The 23082-nt window shown below is 33.4% G+C and overlaps 1 protein-coding gene and 1 pseudogene across 3 annotated transcripts; one reads left to right on the plus strand and one right to left on the minus strand.

The window, feature by feature from the left end:
- Positions 1-3921: 3921 nt before the first annotated feature.
- Positions 3922-6320, plus strand: LOC120146171 (annotated as a pseudogene).
- Positions 6321-7162: 842 nt separating this feature from the next.
- LOC120146175 (metal tolerance protein C2-like) lies at positions 7163-11851 on the minus strand. 3 transcript variants are annotated; one of them, XM_039159816.1, is made up of 10 exons: positions 11317-11850; positions 10536-10644; positions 10018-10057; positions 8955-9031; positions 8737-8825; positions 8126-8195; positions 7991-8029; positions 7709-7859; positions 7523-7612; positions 7163-7441 (listed from the first exon to the last, which is right to left on the minus strand). In XM_039159816.1, the coding sequence occupies exons 1-10, from the start codon at positions 11750-11752 to the stop codon at positions 7334-7336; spliced, it is 1209 nt and encodes a 402-aa protein (XP_039015747.1). In that variant the 5' UTR covers positions 11753-11850; the 3' UTR covers positions 7163-7333. The 3 variants fall into 3 exon arrangements, with proteins under 3 accessions (XP_039015747.1, XP_039015748.1, XP_039015749.1); XM_039159817.1 differs by having other exon boundaries at positions 7163-7438; positions 11317-11847; XM_039159818.1 differs by lacking the exon at positions 10018-10057 and having other exon boundaries at positions 8955-9035; positions 11317-11851.
- Positions 11852-23082: the final 11231 nt, after the last annotated feature.

Here is a 23082-nt window from a genome sequence, read left to right on the forward strand (position 1 = left end):
TTATTAATGTTTAAGAAATATTTTAAACAAATATTTCATTATAATCAGCACAAACTATTAAAAGAAACTAAAATTATTTTTTTGTTACTTTTATAGTTTTGGTCGATTTAACAAAATCATGAACGGAATCATTACGACAACATGGGTATATATTGATACCCAAATATTTAAAAAAAAATATTTCATAAAATTTATTTTAAATAATATTAATATCATTTTAAATTATGGCATCCATTGTTTATAGTTAAAATCATAATACTATAATTTAAATGTTTTTTTAATTCTATCCCTGGTTATTAGAGATTAATTAAACACAGGAAACTAGTAACACACCAGACAAATTATATTATTTATGGTCGAACAATTTATAGAGTAATTAATTAAATGCTTTCAGTTGACATCTCTCATCTTTTTTAAATTGTGGGATCACTACTCATTTGAAGCAAAACTCTCCATCCCTTTCCGCTTCCCCTTCCCTAGATAAAAATTATTAAATATATATATATATATATATATATATATATAAACTACACTTATGATCAATTAATTATGGGTGAACTTCATTTTGACCACCGATCAATTTTTTCAATTAGACCATTTAACTATTTAAAAGTTATCTATCAAGTCACTTGCCGTTAACATTTAATGGAGGAGTTGACGTGATAAAAAAATATTAATATAACTACATATTTTAATTCTTATTATTTACACATTTAATCAATTTAGTGACAAAATGTTAAGTGCCACATTGAATCATTACTTAATTTAATCAATTGGTATAACATTTAATCATTACTTAGAGTTCATTTGTTTAATGGAAAACAAATTTCGAAAAATAAACTTCATTAAGATGAATTACATTTTCTGGAAAATCAATTCTGGAAATTATTTTATGGTATTTGGATGATATATGTAAACCATTTTTCACTGATTGGTAAATTTTTTAGAAATTATTTATTATAAATATCAAGTACAATAAATAATATTATTTATTATAAAATAATAATAATTATTTTAAAAATATTAGAATAATTTATTTAATATTATTTATGCCACTATTATTATGAAAATATTAATTCTACAATTTTATAAATAAAAATATTAAGACTATTTACTTAATTAAAATAAAATTTTATAATTCATATTTATTACTTATTAAAATAAGAATATTATTATAATATTAAAAATAAAAATATTAAAATAAAAATATTATATTATATTCCAAAAGTTATTAATAAATATATATAAAATATTAATAATCTAATAATATTATATTATGAAATTATTAAATTAATAAATAAAAATAATTTTATTATATATTATTAAAATATATAATATATATTAATATAGTATAATTTAAAATATTATTATAACACTAAAAACCAATATTTTTAAAACCGGACCAGACCTTGAACCGGTGAAGGTACTGGTTCACTGGTTCAACCGCGGTTCAACCGAATTTTATATAAAATAATATTTTTATAAATTTTACATAATATTCAAAACAATATTAATATATATATAACACTTTTTTTAAGTTTACAATATTAAAAGGTATAAAAATATCACAAGTCATAACATATATAAATTAAATATCATAAAATCAAGTGAAACAAAATGATTCAAATCAATACAATATAATATTTAAAGTCAATATCTAATGAAAATCATCAACAACTAAATAAAAAAATATATAATTGATACAAGTATCAATCATCATAATCAGGAAATAAATTTAGGGCTGGATTTATATTTTTAAACTTTACCCTAATTAAAGCCCCAAAATAAGTTAAAGTGTTTATTGGCGGGAAAAATATTCCCCATTGGAATTGTCGTGTTTGTTATTTATAGAATAACATTTGCTTTGGACAAAAGTTTGTAGAATTAATTGAGGATGATGTAATGATTATTGATAATGTTCATTCAAAAACAACCCTCTAAATTTGGTGTCGATTGTATTTACACCTACACAGAGTACGAGGTCGATGTATCCTCATTTATAGAATACATTTGCTTTGGACAAAAGTTTGTAGAATTAATTGAGGATGATGTAATGATTATTGATAATGTTCATTCAAAAACAACCCTCTAAATTTGGTGTCGATTGTATTTACACCTACACAGAGTACGAGGTCGATGTATCCTCATAACTTGTATACGGTAATAGTAAAGTAAGCAAATTTAAATATAATAAATTGTTTCTTTGATTAAAAATATAATAAGTTATAAAATATATTAAAGTTCAATTATATTTAGTACTATATTTAATATTAATTTTATTTTCAATAAAAAATATATGATATACTGGTTTTCTTTTCATTTCAGTGAAAATTTGAATAAATAAAATATTTATTATATTAGAATTAAATTTAAAATAAGAATAAATTAAAATTAAAATGGATTGATAATCTTATTATATTAGAAAATACATATTTTAAAATATTTATTTAAAAAAAAAGAACCGGTGAACCGGCCGATTCACACCGGTTTTGCCGGTTCTTAACCGGTTCTTGACCGGTTCGTTGCAACACTGATTTTATAGGATAACCGGACCGGATAGGCAATCGGTTCTCGGTTCAACCGGTCGAACCGGCTGGTCCGGTCTAGTTTTAATAACACTGCTAAAAACATACTATTATATTATTATAATTATTAATAAATATTTTAATATTTAATATTTAATATTTTATTAAAATAGTTTATTAATGTTAAATACATAAAATGATATTATTTTGATTGTTTCTGCTTTGAGGTGAAAGTTTCGAAAAATAACTTACGAAAATCAATCTGTTAGTCATTTTCTAGAAAATGTAAAGGAAATTCTGTTGACTAGAAAAATGAATTAATTGACCATTTGTTTCCACCAATCAAATATTAGAAAATAAAAAAAATGTTTTCTAAAAAACCAATTACAGTTAAACAAATATATTCTTAATTACTTAAACATTTAATGAGAACAAAACGTGTAGTTATAGTATTTTTTAATTGACACATCAGTTCTTTTATTAAATGCTAACATGTTATTTAATTGATAATATTTAAATAATTAAGTAGTTTAATTGATAATATTAAAAGTTTGGTCGTTAAAATGAAATTTACTCATAGTTAAATGATATGATTAAATTTGCCCTTATTTAAAAGTCAAAGTTTTTGTTTTTTAACTAGGGTAAAGTACACAAGTAGTCCCCTAACTCTAGCATACTACTTTTTTAGTATCCTGATTATTAAAATTTATAAAGTGGTCATATAATTATAGAGAGTTGCTTTGTTGAGTTACTTAACTATTAAAAGTTACAAAATGGTTACCCGACTATTCATTATATTTCAAACTCATCATTTTTCGTTAAAAAATTAATTGCAGTCTGAGCTGAACATTAATATGTTAACCAAGATATGATAAAATATGATCTTATAATCTTAAATGACTATCATATCTCAGTCGACATGTTAACATCCAGCTCAGATGACCGTTAATTTTTTTAACAAAAAAGAACGAATTTGAAACATAATGAATAGTTGAATGACCATTTTGTAACTTTCAATAATCGAAAAACTTAACAAAACAACTTCTTATAATTAAGAGATCATTTAATAACTTTTAATGTTCGGGACTTTTGAAAAACAGATGTAATTTACCCCTTTTAACTAAACTTCAATTGTTTTTAAAATATTCAAAATCGAAGTTTTGGGGAAAGATCATTACTCCCAAGAGTTAAAAGATGTACTTTTTTTTTTTTTTACTCCTAAGAGTTGAAAGATATAATGAAGTGTACGAGGAGATAATACGTGAAAGTTGCAGGATATAACATTTCATCTAATTTCATTTTGCTTATAAAATGCAGTATCCCCTCCAATTCCAATTCTATTTCAACGTCATTCATCATAAAACCAGTCAGGCTGTTTCATCGTTTCTCTTAAAAAATGTGTCCTTCACCATTGCCCTACCTTTTAATCCTAGCAGTGCTCCTCGTTCAAGAAAGCAGCTTTGACTTCAATTTTCCAAACTTCCAGGGCGATGCTGGAAACCAGCTTATCTTGAGCTCAAATTCTTCCATAACTTTGGATGCCCTCCATGTTACCCTCGCCGTTATTGGAGCTTTCATGAAAAACAGATCGGGACGAGCCTTGTGCAAGAAATGTTTGTCTGTGGAAAGGCAATGGAACCATTGCTTCTTTTAATACAACTTTCTTCCTCAATATCCTAAGCCAAACATCTCCTGGAGGTGAAGGCCTGGCGTTTATAATAACTGGGATTCTAGTGTTCCCGATAACAGCGAAGGAAGATGGCTTGGGATTGTAAACTCCGATACGAATGGTAGTCCTGAAGCCAGGGTAGTGGCGGTGGAGTTCGACACAAGGAAAAGCGATGACAGAGACTTGGATGGCAACCATATTGGCTTGAACATAAATAGCATAAACTCCATCTTCCAAGTTTCTTTAAGTGACTATGGTTTTAATGTTTCAGGAGGTGTGGACTTATTGGTTCATCTTCAATATGATGGAGACAGGGTCGTGGCTGACCCGACGCAAACTGTACGACGGTGCAGGGTCCCAAAAAAATAGGACCCCGAAATACTACTGTAATGTACCAAACCTTTGGGGAACACGAAAACATCACTCTTTTTAATAGTGCTCATTAATATAATACAACATTAGATGCGGGCAGTGATCTGCTTTGGGTTCCGTGTGATTACAGACAATGCACTCCTTTATCTGTCAGATACTACAATTTACTGATAACCTAGACAATGTGCTTTCATTTCCCACTACTTTTTCTCTTCTTATTTACTCCACTTGAAACTTCATAAGCATTGATTATAAAAAATAGGAGCCCATTATAAGAATTTGCATAGGGCCCCATTATACCTAGCCACGGCCCTGGATGGAGAAAACTTGAGTGCGAGGGTAAACCATATTCTTGTGCTTTCCGAACATGTTGACCTCTCTATCTCACTTCACAGCAAGGTGTTCGTCGGATTCTCTGCCTCAACAAGCAATGAGACGCAGTTAAACTGTGTCAAATCGTGGTCGTTTTTCCGGGACCGATATTGACGGAGACGAGAACTTTTTCTGGGTTTGGATTGATTTCGGCGGTTGTTCTGACGATTTTAACCGTCGTTCTTGTTATTTACTTGTATCGGAGAACGGGCCACATCGAGGACGATATGGAGGGGGCACGAGGAAATATAGAAGATGAGATCAATCGATCCGGTTTTGGTCCTAAGAAGTTCCGGTTGAAGAATTGAAACAAGCAACTGCCAACTTTAGCCGCAAGAACAAGCTGGGGAAAGGTGGATTTGGAACCGTCTATAAAGGATCATGGATGAACAAGGATATCGCTATCAAAAAAGTATCGAAGAAATCAAATCAAGTAAAGCAAGAATTCATAGCGGAAGTAACAACAATCGGCAACCTGAATCACAAAAATCTCGTCCAGTTAATCGGATGGTGTTACGAAAGAAGCGAACTCCTTGTGTACGAATACACGCCGAATGGAAGCCTTGACAAGTTCATATTTTGCAATCACAAGGCAAGTGCTGAGGAATGTTCGACACTGAAATGGGAGCAAAGGCTAACCATCATACGAGGAGTGGCTCAAGCGCTAGAGTATCTTCACAGTGGTTGTCAAAAGAGGGTGCTTGACCGCGACATAAAAGCCAGCAACATAATGTTGGATTCGGAGTACGTAGCCAAGCTAGGGGATTTCGGATTGGCTCGAACTGTTGAAGGAAAAGAGAAAACACATCATTCTACCATAGAGATAGCCGGTGCACCTGGTTATATGGCTCCTGAAACCTTTCTTATAAGCAGAGCCACCGATGTCTATTCATTCGGCGTTCTCGTCCTCGAAGTTGTTTGAAAGAGAAAACCTGTTAACCAAAGGGAGCAAAATAATTACAACAAAAGCATTGTCAATTGGCTATGGGAATTCTATAAGAACGGGAAGATCACTGCAGCTGTTGATTCCAGGATGGATGCGAACTTCGTCTAGAACGAAGCTGAGAGTGTGCTAATTCTGGGATTTGGATGTTGCCATCCGAACCCACATTACAGGCCTTGTATGATAACTGTTTTGTAGGTTCTTTCGGGAGAAGCTGATCCACCTGAGGTGCCCCAAGAGAGGCCTTCATTTGTGTGGCCAGCCATGCCCCCATCTTTCAATCAAATGGATTATTCTCTTAGAGGCAGCCAACTCACTCCATTTACGGACCTTACCGGTAGGTAGAGTCAAAAGTCGATGGCAGCCAGGCTTTTATAGGCTAGTTTAACACTGCTTTTAAGATTTATTGTCTAGAGATATTCTTTTAAGATTTATTGTCTAGGTATCTCTTTGTAAAAGCTTGCTGAAGCATTTGCCTCAGAAATGCATATTGTACAACAAAGAAATTAGGTGGGAACATAGACCAAAATAAATCAAAATAAATAAATAAAAAGTAAATATAAAAAATTATATGAATTTTGTCCAAATATAAACATGTATGATAAGTATCGAAAACACGTAATTACACAATAGCGGTGACACATTTATTAGTTTGATATTCAATCACTCAATAAGTGTATGTTTAAAAAGTTATACTTAAAATAACTCATTTAAACACTGTAAGATTTGAGAAGCTCAAGACCAAATATAATGATTTTGAGTTGTCAAATATAGGTCTTGAACCTAATCAGATCAAGTCATTCTGTCAGTTGTTGTCCTATAAAATACTCAAAATATCGGTATTTTTTTAAGGTCTTTTGAGGTATGCTTGACTATAAACTTCTAATATTTCACGTTGTGTTAGATATGTATTTTCTTTTAAGTGCTTAAGTATAACCTTTTTAAACATACATTAATTAAGTGATTGAAAATAGAATTAACATACACACATGATTTAAGATCATATGACCTGACATGTATAGTAGCTGTTTAGCTTTTTTAACATCCACCAGAGACCGTTCTTTCAAGATCCTTTCTATATCATCCAAAGAAAATAGTTAACAATAGTATTTTGAAATGGTTATGGGAATGTTATAGGAAAGGAAGGATTACAGATGTTATGGTTCAAAATTCACCCCTAGTAAATTAATATGAAATAACATAAATGAATATGAAATATTATTCTTTGAATGGTCAATTGGACCCAAGAAGCGGATTCAAAATTCACCCCTAGTAAATTAATATGAAAAATTATTCTTTGAATGGTCAATTGGACCCAAGAAGCAGATTCAAAATTCACCCCTAGTCATAATCTATCCATTTGGGATGACAACATGACTACAACATAAGGTTCTTTTCCCCAGAACCAATTTCTCATAAATACAATGAAAAAAAGAGCAAAGGGGATAATGTTCATACATAATCATCAGTTTGCACTGTCAAATCATGTATTCCCAACTCATGGTACAACCTATGCACATACTCTAGTATCCGACGATCATCCATCTCTCTCTTCACCTGCTCACAAATGAAGCATTCAACATCCAATAATGGATTCAAAACATTTTGGAAGGGCAGAAGTTGAATGTTACAGTCAAATACCTGAAGTGAAATGGACCCAACAACATGGCCAGGCACTAGTTCCCAAAACCGAGCTCGGGAAACTTCTGTAACATCTTCATGAGAAACAATCTAAACAAGATAGAAATTTAAATTATAATTCAAAAAAGAAAGATGCGTAAATTTGACCAAGAAATGCATTAGAATAACAAAGGGGAAGGCAACCACCTGCCGCCAGCATTTCCCCAAGGCTGAAGATGAAATATTAGGTGGTGCCATCTGAAGCAAGATGCCACCAGTAGCTTTAAATAGAGGCATAACAAGCATAAAGACTGCAACTGAAACTAATCCCAAGCACAAAACTTCTGCATTATTAACCCTGCAAGAAAGGAGGGAAGAAAAGTTACGACAAAATTAAGAAAGAATAAGGGTCGAAACGGATGCCAGGATAGATGCCATCTAGCTTGTTCCTTCACCAGCAGTTAATTTAAAATTGAAGCAAGAAATTACCCGAGAGAGAGAAACCAGGATGCGAATATCAAACCTGCACTGAAGGGGGGAAAAAGTTGACAGATGAGTAAGACAGTTATAAATGATGAAAGAAGGAAATCATGCATGAATAGATAGAGGGATGAGCTGTCACACCTGCGAATGGAATCTGCTAGAACATGCAAGCAAACTGAGTGGTAATTCATATCTTCAGGTTTCCTGTATGCTGCAAGAAAAATATACATATAAGAATAACAAACTATCCCAAGCTCATGTTTCGAATTACGGCAATCATAAACCTTATTAAGCTTGAGGTTCTCATATCACAATAAAGCAGATTGCAATTATATAATATAAGCCCACAACATCATGAACATAAGTACAAATATGGGAATATAAAAATAACAGCTACATACTTTCAGAAACCACAAATGTTCTCTTAGCATAAAGTTCGTGATAAATTGACATCAAACATTTAAAACCATTTATTACCAACTGAACTCACCACCACTCAAAACACTCATCAACTCCAAAACAAGGAGCTGTACTTGCGACCCCCTACTCAACAGAGTGAATCACTAACCTCACCAGGGTTTTCCCTAGAACTAACCTTAATATTTAAAAGCAATTACATATGATTAGGTCAATCTTTCTGAACTAAAACTAATAGGGTAATCCCTTTTTTCTGAACCTCACAAGTCAGAACTGCATAAGCATTCTTAATTTATCTCAAATGTAAGCATTAAGAAGCACAGCATCTGACTTACCAAGATTGATTCGAGCATAATTTCTAAAGAACCAAACGCCCAATAGATTCACCAACAGATTTGCCACTGCTGAAACAACCAAATAATGCCTATAAGCAAGAAAAAGAAGTTGATTAATATTTTACAATTTTTTTATCATGTACAAAAAATTAGATTAAATAACTGACAACTTACTAATATTTACCACAGCACTACAAATCAAGGGCATGATAACTTACTTGTGCTCTGATTCATCTTGGATGAAAGCGTGAAGTGCTTCAACAGCTAAGGAAAATGACAAGAACAATAGAAATAGCTGTCTACACATGCAGCAAAATCAAGAATATCAAGATGTTAACCCATTTTTACCAAGAAAGAAGAAACAAAATAAAATTACTGGAACATTTCAAAGAACTAGGAAAATTTGTAAAGCATGAGGGAACATGAAATAAATATCTCAACAGAACAGAGCAAGCCAACAATTATAATTTCCTATACTTTTTTTAGAATCTAATTTTATACATTGAATCAAAATATTATTCAGTTTTTCTATTACAGTGAAGCTAAGCTTTGAGTAAATACAAGTATATATCATATAGCTTTAAGATGAAATCTAAAAAACAACATATATCTAATCCTAATAGCATGGTCTCGTTCAACATGATTAAGAACAAGTGACTTCTATCAAACAACAGCTAGCATTTCGAGAGTTCAATTATATTTATCTCCTCTTGCCCTAAGTTCATTGCACATCGAACTTCACTAGAATAAAATCATAACTTGAACATGTTACAAACTGAGAAACTATGATGCATTGCAACCTGTGCTGACATATTTAGGAAGCCATGTGGGGTGAATAAGGTTACAGCTAAGTCCATTTGGGGACTGACCTGATCCAAGACCCATATGAGAATGTGTTCAAAGAAATATAGGAAGGTGTCAAACTTTGATCTTCCAATTCCCAAAGCCATGCATCCCACTAGGCCACTACTTCATCCAACTACATTACTTGCTTTCTTTTAGATTCTGTTGCAATACAAATAACTGACCCCTCAAAGCTATTTGGGTATAAATATACTAATGGATCCTACCATTGTTTTTCATTTTTAATTTGTTTATCAGCTTTGTATTAGGAGTTTGGTCCTCTCCATACAGACTTCCTTTCTTAGCGAGTTTATCCAATAATGATTTCCTTTTAATTCCTTAAGATACAGTTCCAATGTACACCTATCCCTGCTTCTATCAGACTACAACTTGAACATAACATTTGGAGATAAAGAATGTTGAAAATAAAATACTTACAGCGTTGGTGAATGCTGACAATACTTCAAGTCTTTGGTACCTGATAATGAATTTTTTTACAATTATTAGCTGTCATGACGAACCATCAATATAATCTCTAAGATGACTTGAAAAATAAAAATTGCCATTTCATAGGGATTTTAGGGGTTGAAGCATATGCATTTGAGATGCCCTTTTTAGAGAGATTAATGGCAGCCAATTATACTAACCTTTGCCACAAAATAACTAAAAACGGGAAAATAATAGACAACTGTAAACAGAAATGAATCTGTTGGACGATGAATAATGATGCAGGTAACAGTGTAGAGTTGAGGTTTATTATGTGCTTGATAAAAGACACTATCTTAATCAGAGGCATATCTTCATGTAAAATGTATGTTTCAGAATAATAAAATCTAAAATAGTACCAAGCAAATAAATACTTTCTGGAAAATTTTAACCAGCTTAAAAACTCCAAGATATACCAATAAATTGAACCAACTTTATCTCGTGACATAACTGAAACTGTATGATCTCACCCATAAGTATAAACACTATCAGGCTTTCTTCGAGAAGCAGCCATTGCAAACAATGAAAACGTCAAGAGACCACAGCCAAAGGTCAAATGAAATGCATCAGATACCAAACCTGAAAAGACAAGCAAAACAACAGAATAGAGAACAGAGGAAATTCAAACCATAAAACCAGGAACCCTAAAAACTTAAGGAAAATTAAATCAAAAAAGAATTTCATTTCAACCAAGAGTGATAATGTAAATAGTTGCACTTAAGGACATTAAAATTCAAAGAAAATTGTTCAAAAAATAACAATTGAACACTGATACATATGGCCAAAAATGTTGTTAGAACAGACTTTACAGCCACAACGAAATGCATACAGTCCATAATATCACTTGGTATATGAGCATTAAGCACACCCACCATAAAACTTAACATTGAAAAAGGGCAACAAAAAAAAAGCATCAACTTGCAACAACACAAGCAGAAGCCCAGTTCAATTGCAAATAACTACAAATAAAAACTATAACTCAAAATGATAAAAAGCAGTTAATTTGCAAGCAAATATTGTTATTACATGGAAATAGCAAGTCAAATGTACACTTGAGTTCTTCTCTGTCCAAATTTATTAGCCAAATTTCTTTAAAATACATACTTCTATGTAATTTAAGAAATAAAACTTTCCTAATTTAATCACCAACCGATAAACTACAATCACTACAACAAAAAATAACAATAATAATAAGCTAAGCAATTTATGCATATAAATGCAAAACCAAGCATAAACATATTAGAATCTCACCAATTCGGCCCGTTAAGAGTCCAATCGCCAACTCGGCAGTCGAATACGCCACATTAAGCGAAATCATAATCAGCAACCTCTTCATTTGCCGATTACCAGTTCTCATAACCCGAAAAACCCACAAAACCGAATCCAAGCCAGAGAATTTATCCACCGTTTCCGATCCTTTGGCTTCGGAAACACCTTCCTTGACATGGTCAAAAGAATAAAACCCTGGGGGTATATCGATGCTTGAAACATCCCTCGATAGGAAAGGCTTCGTGGAATCGCTGGAAAAGTTAGGCGTTTGGGGATCTCTCATCGACTGTTTAAACGAAGGTTGCCGCGAAAACGCGTAACGCCGATCGCTTGCGTTTGTCAATCCGAAATCGGCGTTCCATGGATGAGGCGAATCGGGCTCTTGAGAGTAGTATTTGAACGATTGGTTTTTCTCCATATCTTTTTTTTCTTTCTAAAGAATAATAATAACGATTTTTTGGGAAATGGGAAATTAAGATTTTGAAAGACTGCAAAATTTAGGTATTGAGTTATTGTGATTGTTGGTGCAAAAATGGACGGGAAGGTATATGTGCTTTCGAAAAGAAGACTTAGGAGAAGGGCGGTCCAAGTAAACGGAGGGATTGGGTTACAGTACACTCATGTCTAAAGCAGCTAGCGCGCATATTAATCAACAATTGCTGATCTTTGACTTCATCATCATATGATGGAACCAATCAAGCTGATGATAAACATTTGTACACTTTTTTTAAGGTTTAATTCTATTTGAGGTCCTTAAACTTTTCTGAAAAGGTGAATATAAATTTTGAATTATTTTTTCACTCAATGTATCTCTCAAACTCAGAAATAAAACTCAACGTGGTCTTTTGAGCAATGATTTTCCTTATTTTACGATGTTGATGTAATATTTTACGATTCTAACTAATAATTCATGATGTTATTGAAACGTCTATAGTGGCTGATGACATGACTTATGAGTCAAATTAATTTTTTTATTTAATTCGAATATCAAATTGATTTTTCAAAAGTTCATGAGCTTATTTAATTTAAAAAAAAACTATTTTAATTTGAAATTTAAAATATTTTAAAAAAATTAAAAATTACATATAAAAAATATTAAAAATAAAATTAAATTACTAAAAAAATTAATAAGTGATCAATGGCTTTAATGAGAGGTCCATCATATAACATATAGATACAAAAGTAAATCAATCATATTTATATAGTTTCGCGAGAAAACCCACAAGCCATAGTATCATCGTGAGAGGTCCATTTAACTTCAACCAACCATCTCCGATTACGTATTGCCATTAATGGCTCATACTAGAGAGAGGTGACTCAGGCCAACACTACCGACTTCAATTAACTGCTTGCTGGCAGTCACTTTAGTCTTTATACACGGAGAAACACTATTATATATATATATATATATATATATATTAAAAATACTAAAATATCATTATTATTATTTTTGAAAAACTAAAAATATATAACAAGTTATAAATTATAAATTATTAAAAAATAAAAAAATTAACAAATATATATATATATCATATAATATATACATGTAACATGTAGATGCAAAAGTAAATCAATCATATTTATATAGTTGGATTAATAAAATAAATATATTCTTAATTTCATATAAACATCAACCACCACTATATATGTCATACACTCTTACATCATATATGTACGCATACTAAATATTATTTTATTTTCATACAATTATATCATCAATACTCATTGGGATGGATCGAGGGGTAGATTGGAGAAGTCTCCACTAAAAATCTAAAATTATCATATATTTTAAATTTTTTATGCATTTTCTATTAAAAATATGTTTTTTCCCTAAAATTAATTTTATAAGTTTATACTTTCTTAAAATTTTAAAAATTCAACCTCTTAACTTAAAATTATGTATCTATTCTTAAATACTCGTATAGAATAGTATGATTAGATTAATTGAGACCGCTGAATTTTACCTCTACATATATTAAGGAAACATAATAAGTTATTCACTTTAATATACACATCTAATAATATTTTAGACTACTTTTAAGCTTCGGGGAGGGCAATCATTATTCCAGTTGACGAGTTCATAATTATGATTAGCGGAGGGCTAGGTGGAGGACAAGGCGGACGTCTACGATTGTCGTATTCTATGAGAGGCGGTCCGTATAGATTTTTGTTCCCGCAGCCCCTACAGAAGAGATAAACAATAGATAAAGATTTTAAAATCTTCAGTACTGAAGGCATGCAATATATACATTACGAATGCTTGCACTGGGGGTACCCAAGAACATATCTGCATGCATTTTGCTTAAGATTTTAGGAATGTGACCATCAAATTGATTTTTAGCCAAGCTCACACTCAGAGTCCTTAGTAAACTCAGGTACTGGACCACTAAATTCGTTCCCCTTACTTTTTAAAATCGGTAGATGAGTCTAGATAGTCATCGTGTAAGTTCTTCATCTCCAAGACCAGAGTCAGTGCCTCCATCAACACCGTTGAAACATGGAACCCTTGTAGACCAATGCAGTTATCAGACAGCTTTCTAATACGACCAAAGCACAAGTCAACATTCTCCTTATCAAAGAGTACAAGTAAAACTCAAAATATTAGTTATTGTAAAACAAATAAGTATATTGTAGGTAAAAAAAAGTGATTGAATGAATAAGATTAAAAGAATTCGCTGGTGTAGTGGTTGCGGGCAAAGTTGTTGGCATCATCTTCTTTGCATCTGATAAGTTGTTTAGGGTGGAAGAGCTGACGGTCAGTACCAGTCCTCACTTCATCAATGACATTGGGCTCAAGATACGAAAAGACATTAGTTGACGATGACCAATGATAGTAATTGAATGTGACCGACGGTCGTGGATGATAGGGGATTATGACAAAATTTATAGATTAAATTAATATTTTATAAAAAATACAGGGGTTATATTTTTTACTAACATACCTTATCATCAAACTAAATGGGATTAACGACTCAGTGGTCAAAATAAGATGAATCGAAAACAAAAGTGATCAGAATGTAACTTTTTTAAAATTGGTTTCTAAAATCAAATAGACTGAAAGTAAATTGGACTACCATAGTTGTTTATCCATAGAAAATTAGCCATAAACTTTTACACAATTATAATTTGATCTTAATTCTAAAAATTTAACCATCAACAATTTTAAATTATACCAATTTAATCCCTCTTCTAACTCATTTTCACCATGATCTCTTTCATCATCATTCACCATCGTCACATCGATCGTTGTTCCTTCTTTATTGTCATTTTGTAGGTAATAGAAGAAACTTCTAATAAATTTTGGAATCATGTTAGAAATGTCATTTTTAATGACACAATTCACGTAGATACACCTTAGTACTTTTATCGTATTAAACGCTTTGACCTTTGAGCATAAAAACAAAAATTTAAAACTATCCAACTTACAGATCGTACAAACAATAGACGAAAACACAAACAAGCTAAGTAGGATAACAAAAGCTTCATTAACACAAAAGTTTTATATAACAAATCCTAAAGCCTATCACAAAACAGGGATAAAATACTAAGAGTTTCCCAAAAAATACAACAACCAACTTCTCGAGGAACCTTTTCCTCTCTACCATATTGGAATAGAGGCTTATTTTCTTCTCCGTAACATTTTCCCTAGCTGTTTTGGCCTCCATACGAGTCTCCAATGCTTCCCTTTGGGCATTCGTTGCCTCTTTCTGGGTCTCCACTGCCAATCTCTAGGACTCAATGACTAACCATTGGGTCTCCACTATTGCGGAAGACGGCTATCGGATAGAGCAAAATCACAACTGATAATTTGAGAAAATAAAAATGAAGATAAAGGAGACACAAAATTTACGTGGAAAACCCCTAAATAATATAGGGTAAAAACCACGGACAACGGTAAAAGAATTTCACTATGAGAAAATAAGAATTACAACTTCTCTCGATTTACCAATGAGAAAACAATGATAATTCTCTCTTGATAAAAATGAGAAAACAACTCTCAAGAAACTCTCTAAATTCTCTAGTATTGAAAGAAAACTAGAATGCTTTGGGATGGTTTTGAAGCTAAATGAGCTAGGGTATTTATAGTTGAAGCTTAAGGACTAATCTTATAAATACCCTAAAGTTTAGGGATTAAATGTTGTAGTTATCCCATTTAATTTCCACAATTTGGTTACCAAATTTTGACTATATTAGCCGCCCAAAACCAATTTTCCACAGCCGCCCCATTATTTTTTTACTTTCAACAATCTCCCACTTGAAGATTTGATTGGAACAATCATATATTCACACCATTCTTTCTACCTTGTACCATCATGTTGCTTACGTCTTTGACAGGCCACAAGAGGATCGACACCAAGTAAATTTATCAGCGTTGATCGCCTTCGTCATGAAATCTGCTATATTGTTTTTGGTATGGATCTTCTGCATATCTACCGTTCTTTCTTCCTCCTTTTCATGAATGAAATGGTATTGAACTCGTATGTGCTTTGTCCTTGAATGAAATGCTAGATTCCTTGCTAAATGCAAGGCGCTTTGACTGTCACAAAATAGAGAGACATACCCTTGATTGTGCCCAAGCTCCTCCAATAGCATCTTCAACCAAATTGCTTCTTTACTGGCTTGTGTAACTGCTACATATTCTGCCTCTATTGTGGATGTAGCCACAACTGACTGCAATTTTGAAACCCAGCTTACAGCTCCACCAGCAACTTTAAACACGTATCCTGTCGTAGATTTGCTTTTATCCAAATCCCTTGCATAGTCAGAATCTACATACCCATTTATTAGTAAGTTTGATCCTCCATAACATAATGCAACATTTGAGGTCCCTTTGATGTATCTCAGGATCCTCTTTACAATATTCCAATGCTCTTTGTTTGGATTCGCCATGTACCGACTAACCACTCCCACTGCTTGTGCAATGTCTGGTCTTGTGCATATCATAGCGAACATTAAACTTCCCACTGCCGATGCATACGACACTCGAGACATCTCCATCCTCTCTTCTTCACTACTAGGACTCATACTAGAGGATAATTTGAAGTTAATAGGAAGAGTGGTAAAAATTAGCTTACAATCTTGCATGTTGAATTATGACAATATCTTCTTCAAGTAATTCTTTTGTGAAAGCCAAATCTTCCTATTACTTCTGTCTCGGTGAATTTGCATCCCTAGAATCTTGTTTACTGATCCCAAGTCCTTCATTTCAAATTCCCTAGCCAGTTGTGCCTTCAATTCGTCAATATGATATTTGTTGGGTCCTGTAACCAACATGTCATCCACATACAATAACAATATAACAAAATCATTATCACCAAACCTCTTAAAATAAGCACAAGGGTCTGCATTAAGTCTGTTGTATCCAAGGCACATAATGAATGAATCAAATCTCTTATACCAACACCTCGGTGCCTGCTTTAGACCGTACAGAGATTTGTTCAACCTGCAAACCAAGTTCTTCTTTTCGTATTCTTCAAAACCTTCAGGCTGAAGCATGTAAATCTCTTCCTCAAGATTTCCATGAAGAAAAGTTGTTTTAACATCTAGCTGATCTAAATGTAAATTCAATGTAGCACACATTGCCAAAACTACTCGAACTGTTGTTAGTCGAACCACAGGAGAAACGATTTCATTGAAATCAATACCTTCTTTTTGAGCATATCCTTTGACCACTAGTCTTGCACGATACCTCTCCACTTGATCATCACTATTTCGCTTGATTTTGAAGACTCATTTGTTACCAATTGGCTTCCTTCCTTATGGTAGTGGCACAAGGTCACATGTATTATTTTTATGAAGGGCTTCAATTTCTTCTTGCAGTGCCATCATCCACAGTAAAACATCTGAGTTGTTTATTGCCTCCTGGTATGTTGATGGCTCACCATCCTCTGTTAAAAGGCAGTATGTAATATTTCCTTCTATAACATAATCTGAGTGCCAATTGGGACGTCTTCTCACACGATCTGATTGATGAGTTATTGGAGCTTCATAACTCTATGGTTCTTGTTCATCATGTGCTGGTTCTGTTTCTGAAGAATCTCCTTGTTCAACCTCCTTTTCCACATGTATCTGTGTAGTCTCTGACTTTTCAGCGCTATCATCATCTTCTTTTCTTTGTAGTTTATCTTCTACAAAGATAACATCTCTGCTGATGATCACTTTACAGGCAGTGGGATCCCACAAGCGATACCCCTTTACTCCATCAGGATACCCCAAGAATGTGCATTTCCTGGATTTTGGATCCAGCTTTGAGATTTCTTGGGAGTTGTACATCACGTACACTATACTTCCAAATACATGGAGGTTTGATTAATCAGGTGGTTTTCCAGTCCACATCTCCATTGGTGTCTTCAGCTCTATTGCAGTTGATGGAGCTTAATTCACCAAATAACAGGTGGTATTGACTGCTTCTGCCCATAATGATTTTTCTAGGCCTGCATCCCTCAACATTGCTCTTGTTCTTTCTAACAAGGTTTTGTTCATCCGTTCTGCCACTCCATTTTGTTGAGGAGTGTTCGCCAATGTGAACTGTCTTTTGATGCTTTATTTCCTACAAAAGTCATCAAATTCTTCGCTTGTGTATTCTCCTCCATTATCTGTTCTGAAACACTTGATCTTATTTCCAGAATCAAGTTCCACCCGCGCTTTGAAGTTTTTGAAAGTGGAAAACACATCTGACTTCTTCTTAATAGGGTACACCCAAAATCTCATGGAGTAATCATCAATAAATGAGACAAAATATTTTGCTTCGCCTAGGGATGTAACTGTGCTTGCCATACGTCAGAGTGAACCAATTCTAGAACACTTTTGCCTCTAGAATTTGATGTGTTGAATTTCAACCGGTGCTGCTTACTTGTTATGCAATGCTCACACAAAGTAAATGATACATTTGTTAAGCCTGGAAGTAGCTTTTGCTCTACAAGGACTTTCATTCCTTGTTATGACATGTGTCCAAGTTTCTGATGCCATAACATTGCAGAATCTGAACTACATGAGGCAACAGAGGCTTTTGCTTCTAGCAAAGTCTCTCCATTCAGCATGTACAAGTTTGCAGCTATCATTTCGCCTTTCAGCACCACAAGCGCTCCATGAAACACCTTCATGATTCCTTTCCGTGTTTCAATCTTGCTTGCATTATTATCCAACAATCCGTAGGATAATAAATTTTTCTTCAGGCCTTTCACGTGCCGCACATCTCAAACAACTTTAATTGTTCCATCATACATCTTCAATTTGATGGTTCACACGCCAATGATCTCCAAGGCATGATCATTGCAACTATACACAGATCCTCCTGAGACAGGTTCATAATGATGGAACCATTCTCTTCTTGAGGTCATGTGATATGTTACTCCCGAATAAATGAGCCATATATTTGCATATCTCTTTATGCCTTCCACGGTGGTTGACGCTTCACATCATAGAGCATCTCCATCATCTGAAGTGTTTGCAGTATTGCCTTGTGGATTGGAGTTTTTATTTAGATTCCAACAATCATTCTTCAAGTGACCATTCTTTCCACAGTTGTAGCATTTTAAATTCTTCTTGCTTCTCGACTTCGATCTACCATGTTTGTGACTGTTACTTTGGCCACGTTCTGTTGATCTCCCTCTCATTATTGTCAACGCTTCTGCTTGTTGCAGATTTACTTGTCTGTCTTCCTTGTTCTTGCGCTGATTTTCTTCTGGGAGAACAACAGCTGCAACGTCATCGAAGACTAGACTGGTGACATTACTGTTTGTCAAGTTGATGATGAGTTGATCATACGAATCAGGTAGACTTTGAAGTAGAAGTTCAGCATGTTCTTGTTCTCCTATTGTACATATTAATTGTTGAGTTAATCGATCGATGGAATCGACCAAGAGGGGGGTGAATTGCAATAAAAATTTCGGTGGAAGCTTTTGCAGAAAATTGAAAAGATTTGCACAGCGATTTAGAGTGGTTCAACTTTCTCAATCAAAGTCTACGTCCACTACCTTAGCTATCCACACTAAGGATTTTCCACAAATTCACTAATTTGTCTTTCTTTTGAGGACAAAGAGTAACCTTACAAACCCTCAAGAATTATACACCAAATTCTTGAGAAAACTCTCTCCCAAAGAGAACAATACAAATTTGCAAACTTACAAGAAAATCCTCACAAGGTAGATTGTTTGCACAATTCTAGAACAAAGAAAAGAACACTCAAAGATGAATAAAATTGAGCACAATATGTGTTCTTGAAAGCAAAATGAATATTGAATAAAAATAGGCTTGAAATGCTCAAACTTGAGGTTTGATGCTTTCTCTTTGATTCTCTCTTGATTCTAGTTGCTTGATGTTTCTTGTTATTGATCAATGGCTTCTAAGCTTGCTTAAATACACCTTGAATCACTTCTGAACGTTGGGGATGATTAGTGAAGATAATATAGCCGTTTAAGTGTGAAAACATTTAATAAAAATGTTTGGAGCGTGGGGGGAATCGGTACCCTCTCATAGGGAATCGATTCCCTAAGTGTAAAATTCAAATATTTCGACCGTTGAACAGGGGGAATCGGTACCCCCTATGGGGGAATCGGTTCCCTCCGAGCATTCTGGAAATCTCAGAGCCAAACCATTCAGGGGGGAATCGGTACCCCCTTGGGGGGGAATCGGTTCCCTCTGAGCAATCTGGAATTTTTGGCTTTGAAATGGTTCGAAATACTTTGAAAGATTATTTTAAAATTGTTTTAAGATTAAAACTTAATTTTACACTTAAGTAAGGATTAAAAATGATTTTTGAAATATTTGGAGTAATGTTTTGATATTCGAATAGTTATATCGAATATACTTAGAAAATCATTTGGAAAATCTTAAAATTCATTTAACTTAATTTGTTATATCGAAATATCAAAATGTTTTCAACAATCTCCCCCTTTTTGATATAACAAAACATTTTAGTAATTTTAAGATTTTGAAATCAAGTTTTGAAATTACTCCCCCTTACTTTAACACTTCTCCCATTTATCATTTTAAAACAACACACTTAAAACACACACTTCTCCCCCTTTTTGTTAAATCAAAAAGATTCAAAGAAACGTGAAAAACATTTAGCCAATTGATTAGGTATATGTATGCATAAGCTGCTAAGATCACAATCAAGAGAAACGTTAGCCATTAGTTTCATAAACAATGTGATATAGCAAAATTGGTCATATTGCTAATAATGATGTAAATGATGCAATAATGAATAAATCACACCAAACATATAAGTTCACACCATCCATAAATCCAAACAAATTCACAATCCACAAATTCAAACATTCCAAAATATTCAAAATGTTAAAACAATAAGTTTGGAGTTCAAAGCAAAATATAGAATCAAACATCCGTAGGAGGATCGGGAGGAGGAAAACGAGCTCGCATAGCGGCCATCTCGTGTGAGAGTGCATCAATACGTTCATTCATCGAAGCGTTGTTTGTGCGCATCTCTCGGAGAATCTCTAATTGTTGAGCTCCCATTGTGGATAAATGGGATTCTATAGAAGTAAAGTGCGAATCCATGGTCGCATATCGGAAATCAAATGTCTCCATAAAGGATTGAAAATATGGAGGCATTTGAGTCGATTGTTGTGCGTGCTCCTCGGGTTGCTCAGGCTCATCTTCGGCTTCATCGATATCCCTCATTAATTGTTCAAACTCTGGATCTTCGTCAGCTTCGAGTGGAGCTTGTGAAGAACTAGCTCCCGGAGTAGTTGTAGAAGATCGAACCCATTCACCGGTTTCTTTATCTTTGACCCATCCCACTCTTGTTAAAGAAAGAAGATTGATTTGTTTCTTAAGAGGAAAGGAAGCATCTAGACCAACTCGAAGCTCGGCTTTAGAAAAGAGATTACTAAGGATACAACCGTAAACTAGTGAAGAACAGAGTTTCTTATTTGGCACTAGGTTAACGGTTTCAACAATCTCAGCAAAGATAATCTCGAAAAGGTTTATTTTTATATTGTGTTCAAAACAATGCAACCACCAAAGATCTAAAGCTCTAAGAGTAGAATATCGACCCCCGGATGGTCGAAACCACCAAGTGATCATGAGATGAAGAAAACGCTCATGAAGATCTAGAACACTTGCACTATCATTTCGTTTATATCGAGAGCCTAAAACTTGTTTTTTCATTTGATAAACCTTCATTATCCAAGCCTAAGGCATTGGCTATGTAAGAGCCGAATCAAGATGGAAATATTGACCTAGGAGGTAGGAACGTACTCCTATGGTTTTGGTTTTGTCATGATTTTTGATACAAACGGCATTACTATAGAAAATACGAACAAGTTGATGATAGACAACGGGTTCAAGTTCGAAAAGTTTATCAAATTTCCATTCATGCAAGATAGGGAGATATTTAAAGTTAATATCAACCATAGCTTGAAGAGATGGGATACGTTCTTCCCTAATCTTATACGAGTCAAAATATTGGTAAAACCAAAAACGATAATCTTTAGGACCCGGTTGATTGAAACAAGAATTTTGGATAGTCAAGTTAGGATCAAGATTTTGAATAGGATTTTGAGGGATAGGAGGAGGATTTGGTTGACGACTAGAACGACTAGATGAAGACCTAGCACGTTTAGGATTGGACATGGTGAAGGAAATCGGAATAGATTGAATAACCTGCAATTTTAAAACAAATGTATGCAATTCAATTAATCCCAAAACTCAATTGAGTCCTCAATATTTCAAGGTTCTCTAAATCAATCCTAATGGGCAAAGTTTTTGAGAAACTTTTGAAAAATACGGTTTGAGAAACAATATATGTATAGGTTTCATAACAACAATATAATTTAATCAAAACACAATAATTTGAAAAACAACAATTTTTTTTAATTTCGAAAATTTAAACATTTTTGAAAAATTCTTGTGTTTTTGATGAAATTAGTTGTAACATCTAGTTTCTAATCACTAAACAATCAATGCCCGATCACTATTTCAACCTAGAACTAATTAAAACTAATCCTATGTTCAAAATCAATGAAATAGAGAGTTTAGAAAAATTTACCTTGAAAGATGAAGATTGAGGGGATTTAGATGTTGTTTGCACGATTTTAATGATTCCAACAGGTTTAGAAGATGATATTTGATTCGAATTCCGATTAATATCGTTGATTTGAGGCAAAAATGGAGATAGGAAGAGAGTTGAGAGGGAAAGGCGGAAGAGAGGAAGAATAAGAGGGTTTTGGGGTTTTGGGGGTGTTCTGTCCGATTTTAACAGAACCCCAGGGGGTATCGATTCCCCTGTGGAGGGAATCGGTTCCCATTCAAAGGGGGAATCGGTTCCATCATGGGGGGGATCGATTCCCTCTGCACCAAAATGCTAAAATCCGATTTTTAAGCACACAAAATGCTAAATTAATCTTCTCTAGTGGTATTGGCAACTCATATATTGAAAAATAATTATGTTCAAACAATTAAATTAATCTTTAATCGATATTTGAACATAAAATTAATTTTTCATCAAGAATCATAAACTCCCCCTAACTAATAGCAATGAATACAATCAACAATTACTATTATAAGCATTTTCCAGTATTTATTAAAAGTGCTGAATTATTTTAAACACTAAGTGAAGATAGATCAGTTAAACCTAATTCTCTCCTAAGTGTCCAAAACCTTTCCTTATCTAAGGGTTTTGTAAAAATATCCGCTAATTGATGCAAAGTATCAACAAATTCTAGAACTATATCTTCCTTAGTGACATGGTCTCTAATGAAGTGATGTCTAATTTCAATGTGT

The sequence above is a fragment of the Hibiscus syriacus genome, unplaced genomic scaffold (assembly GCF_006381635.1).
Source record: "Hibiscus syriacus cultivar Baekdansim isolate YM2019G1 unplaced genomic scaffold, ASM638163v2 tig00110896_pilon, whole genome shotgun sequence".
In the NCBI taxonomy this organism is placed as follows: Eukaryota; Viridiplantae; Streptophyta; class Magnoliopsida; order Malvales; family Malvaceae; genus Hibiscus; species Hibiscus syriacus.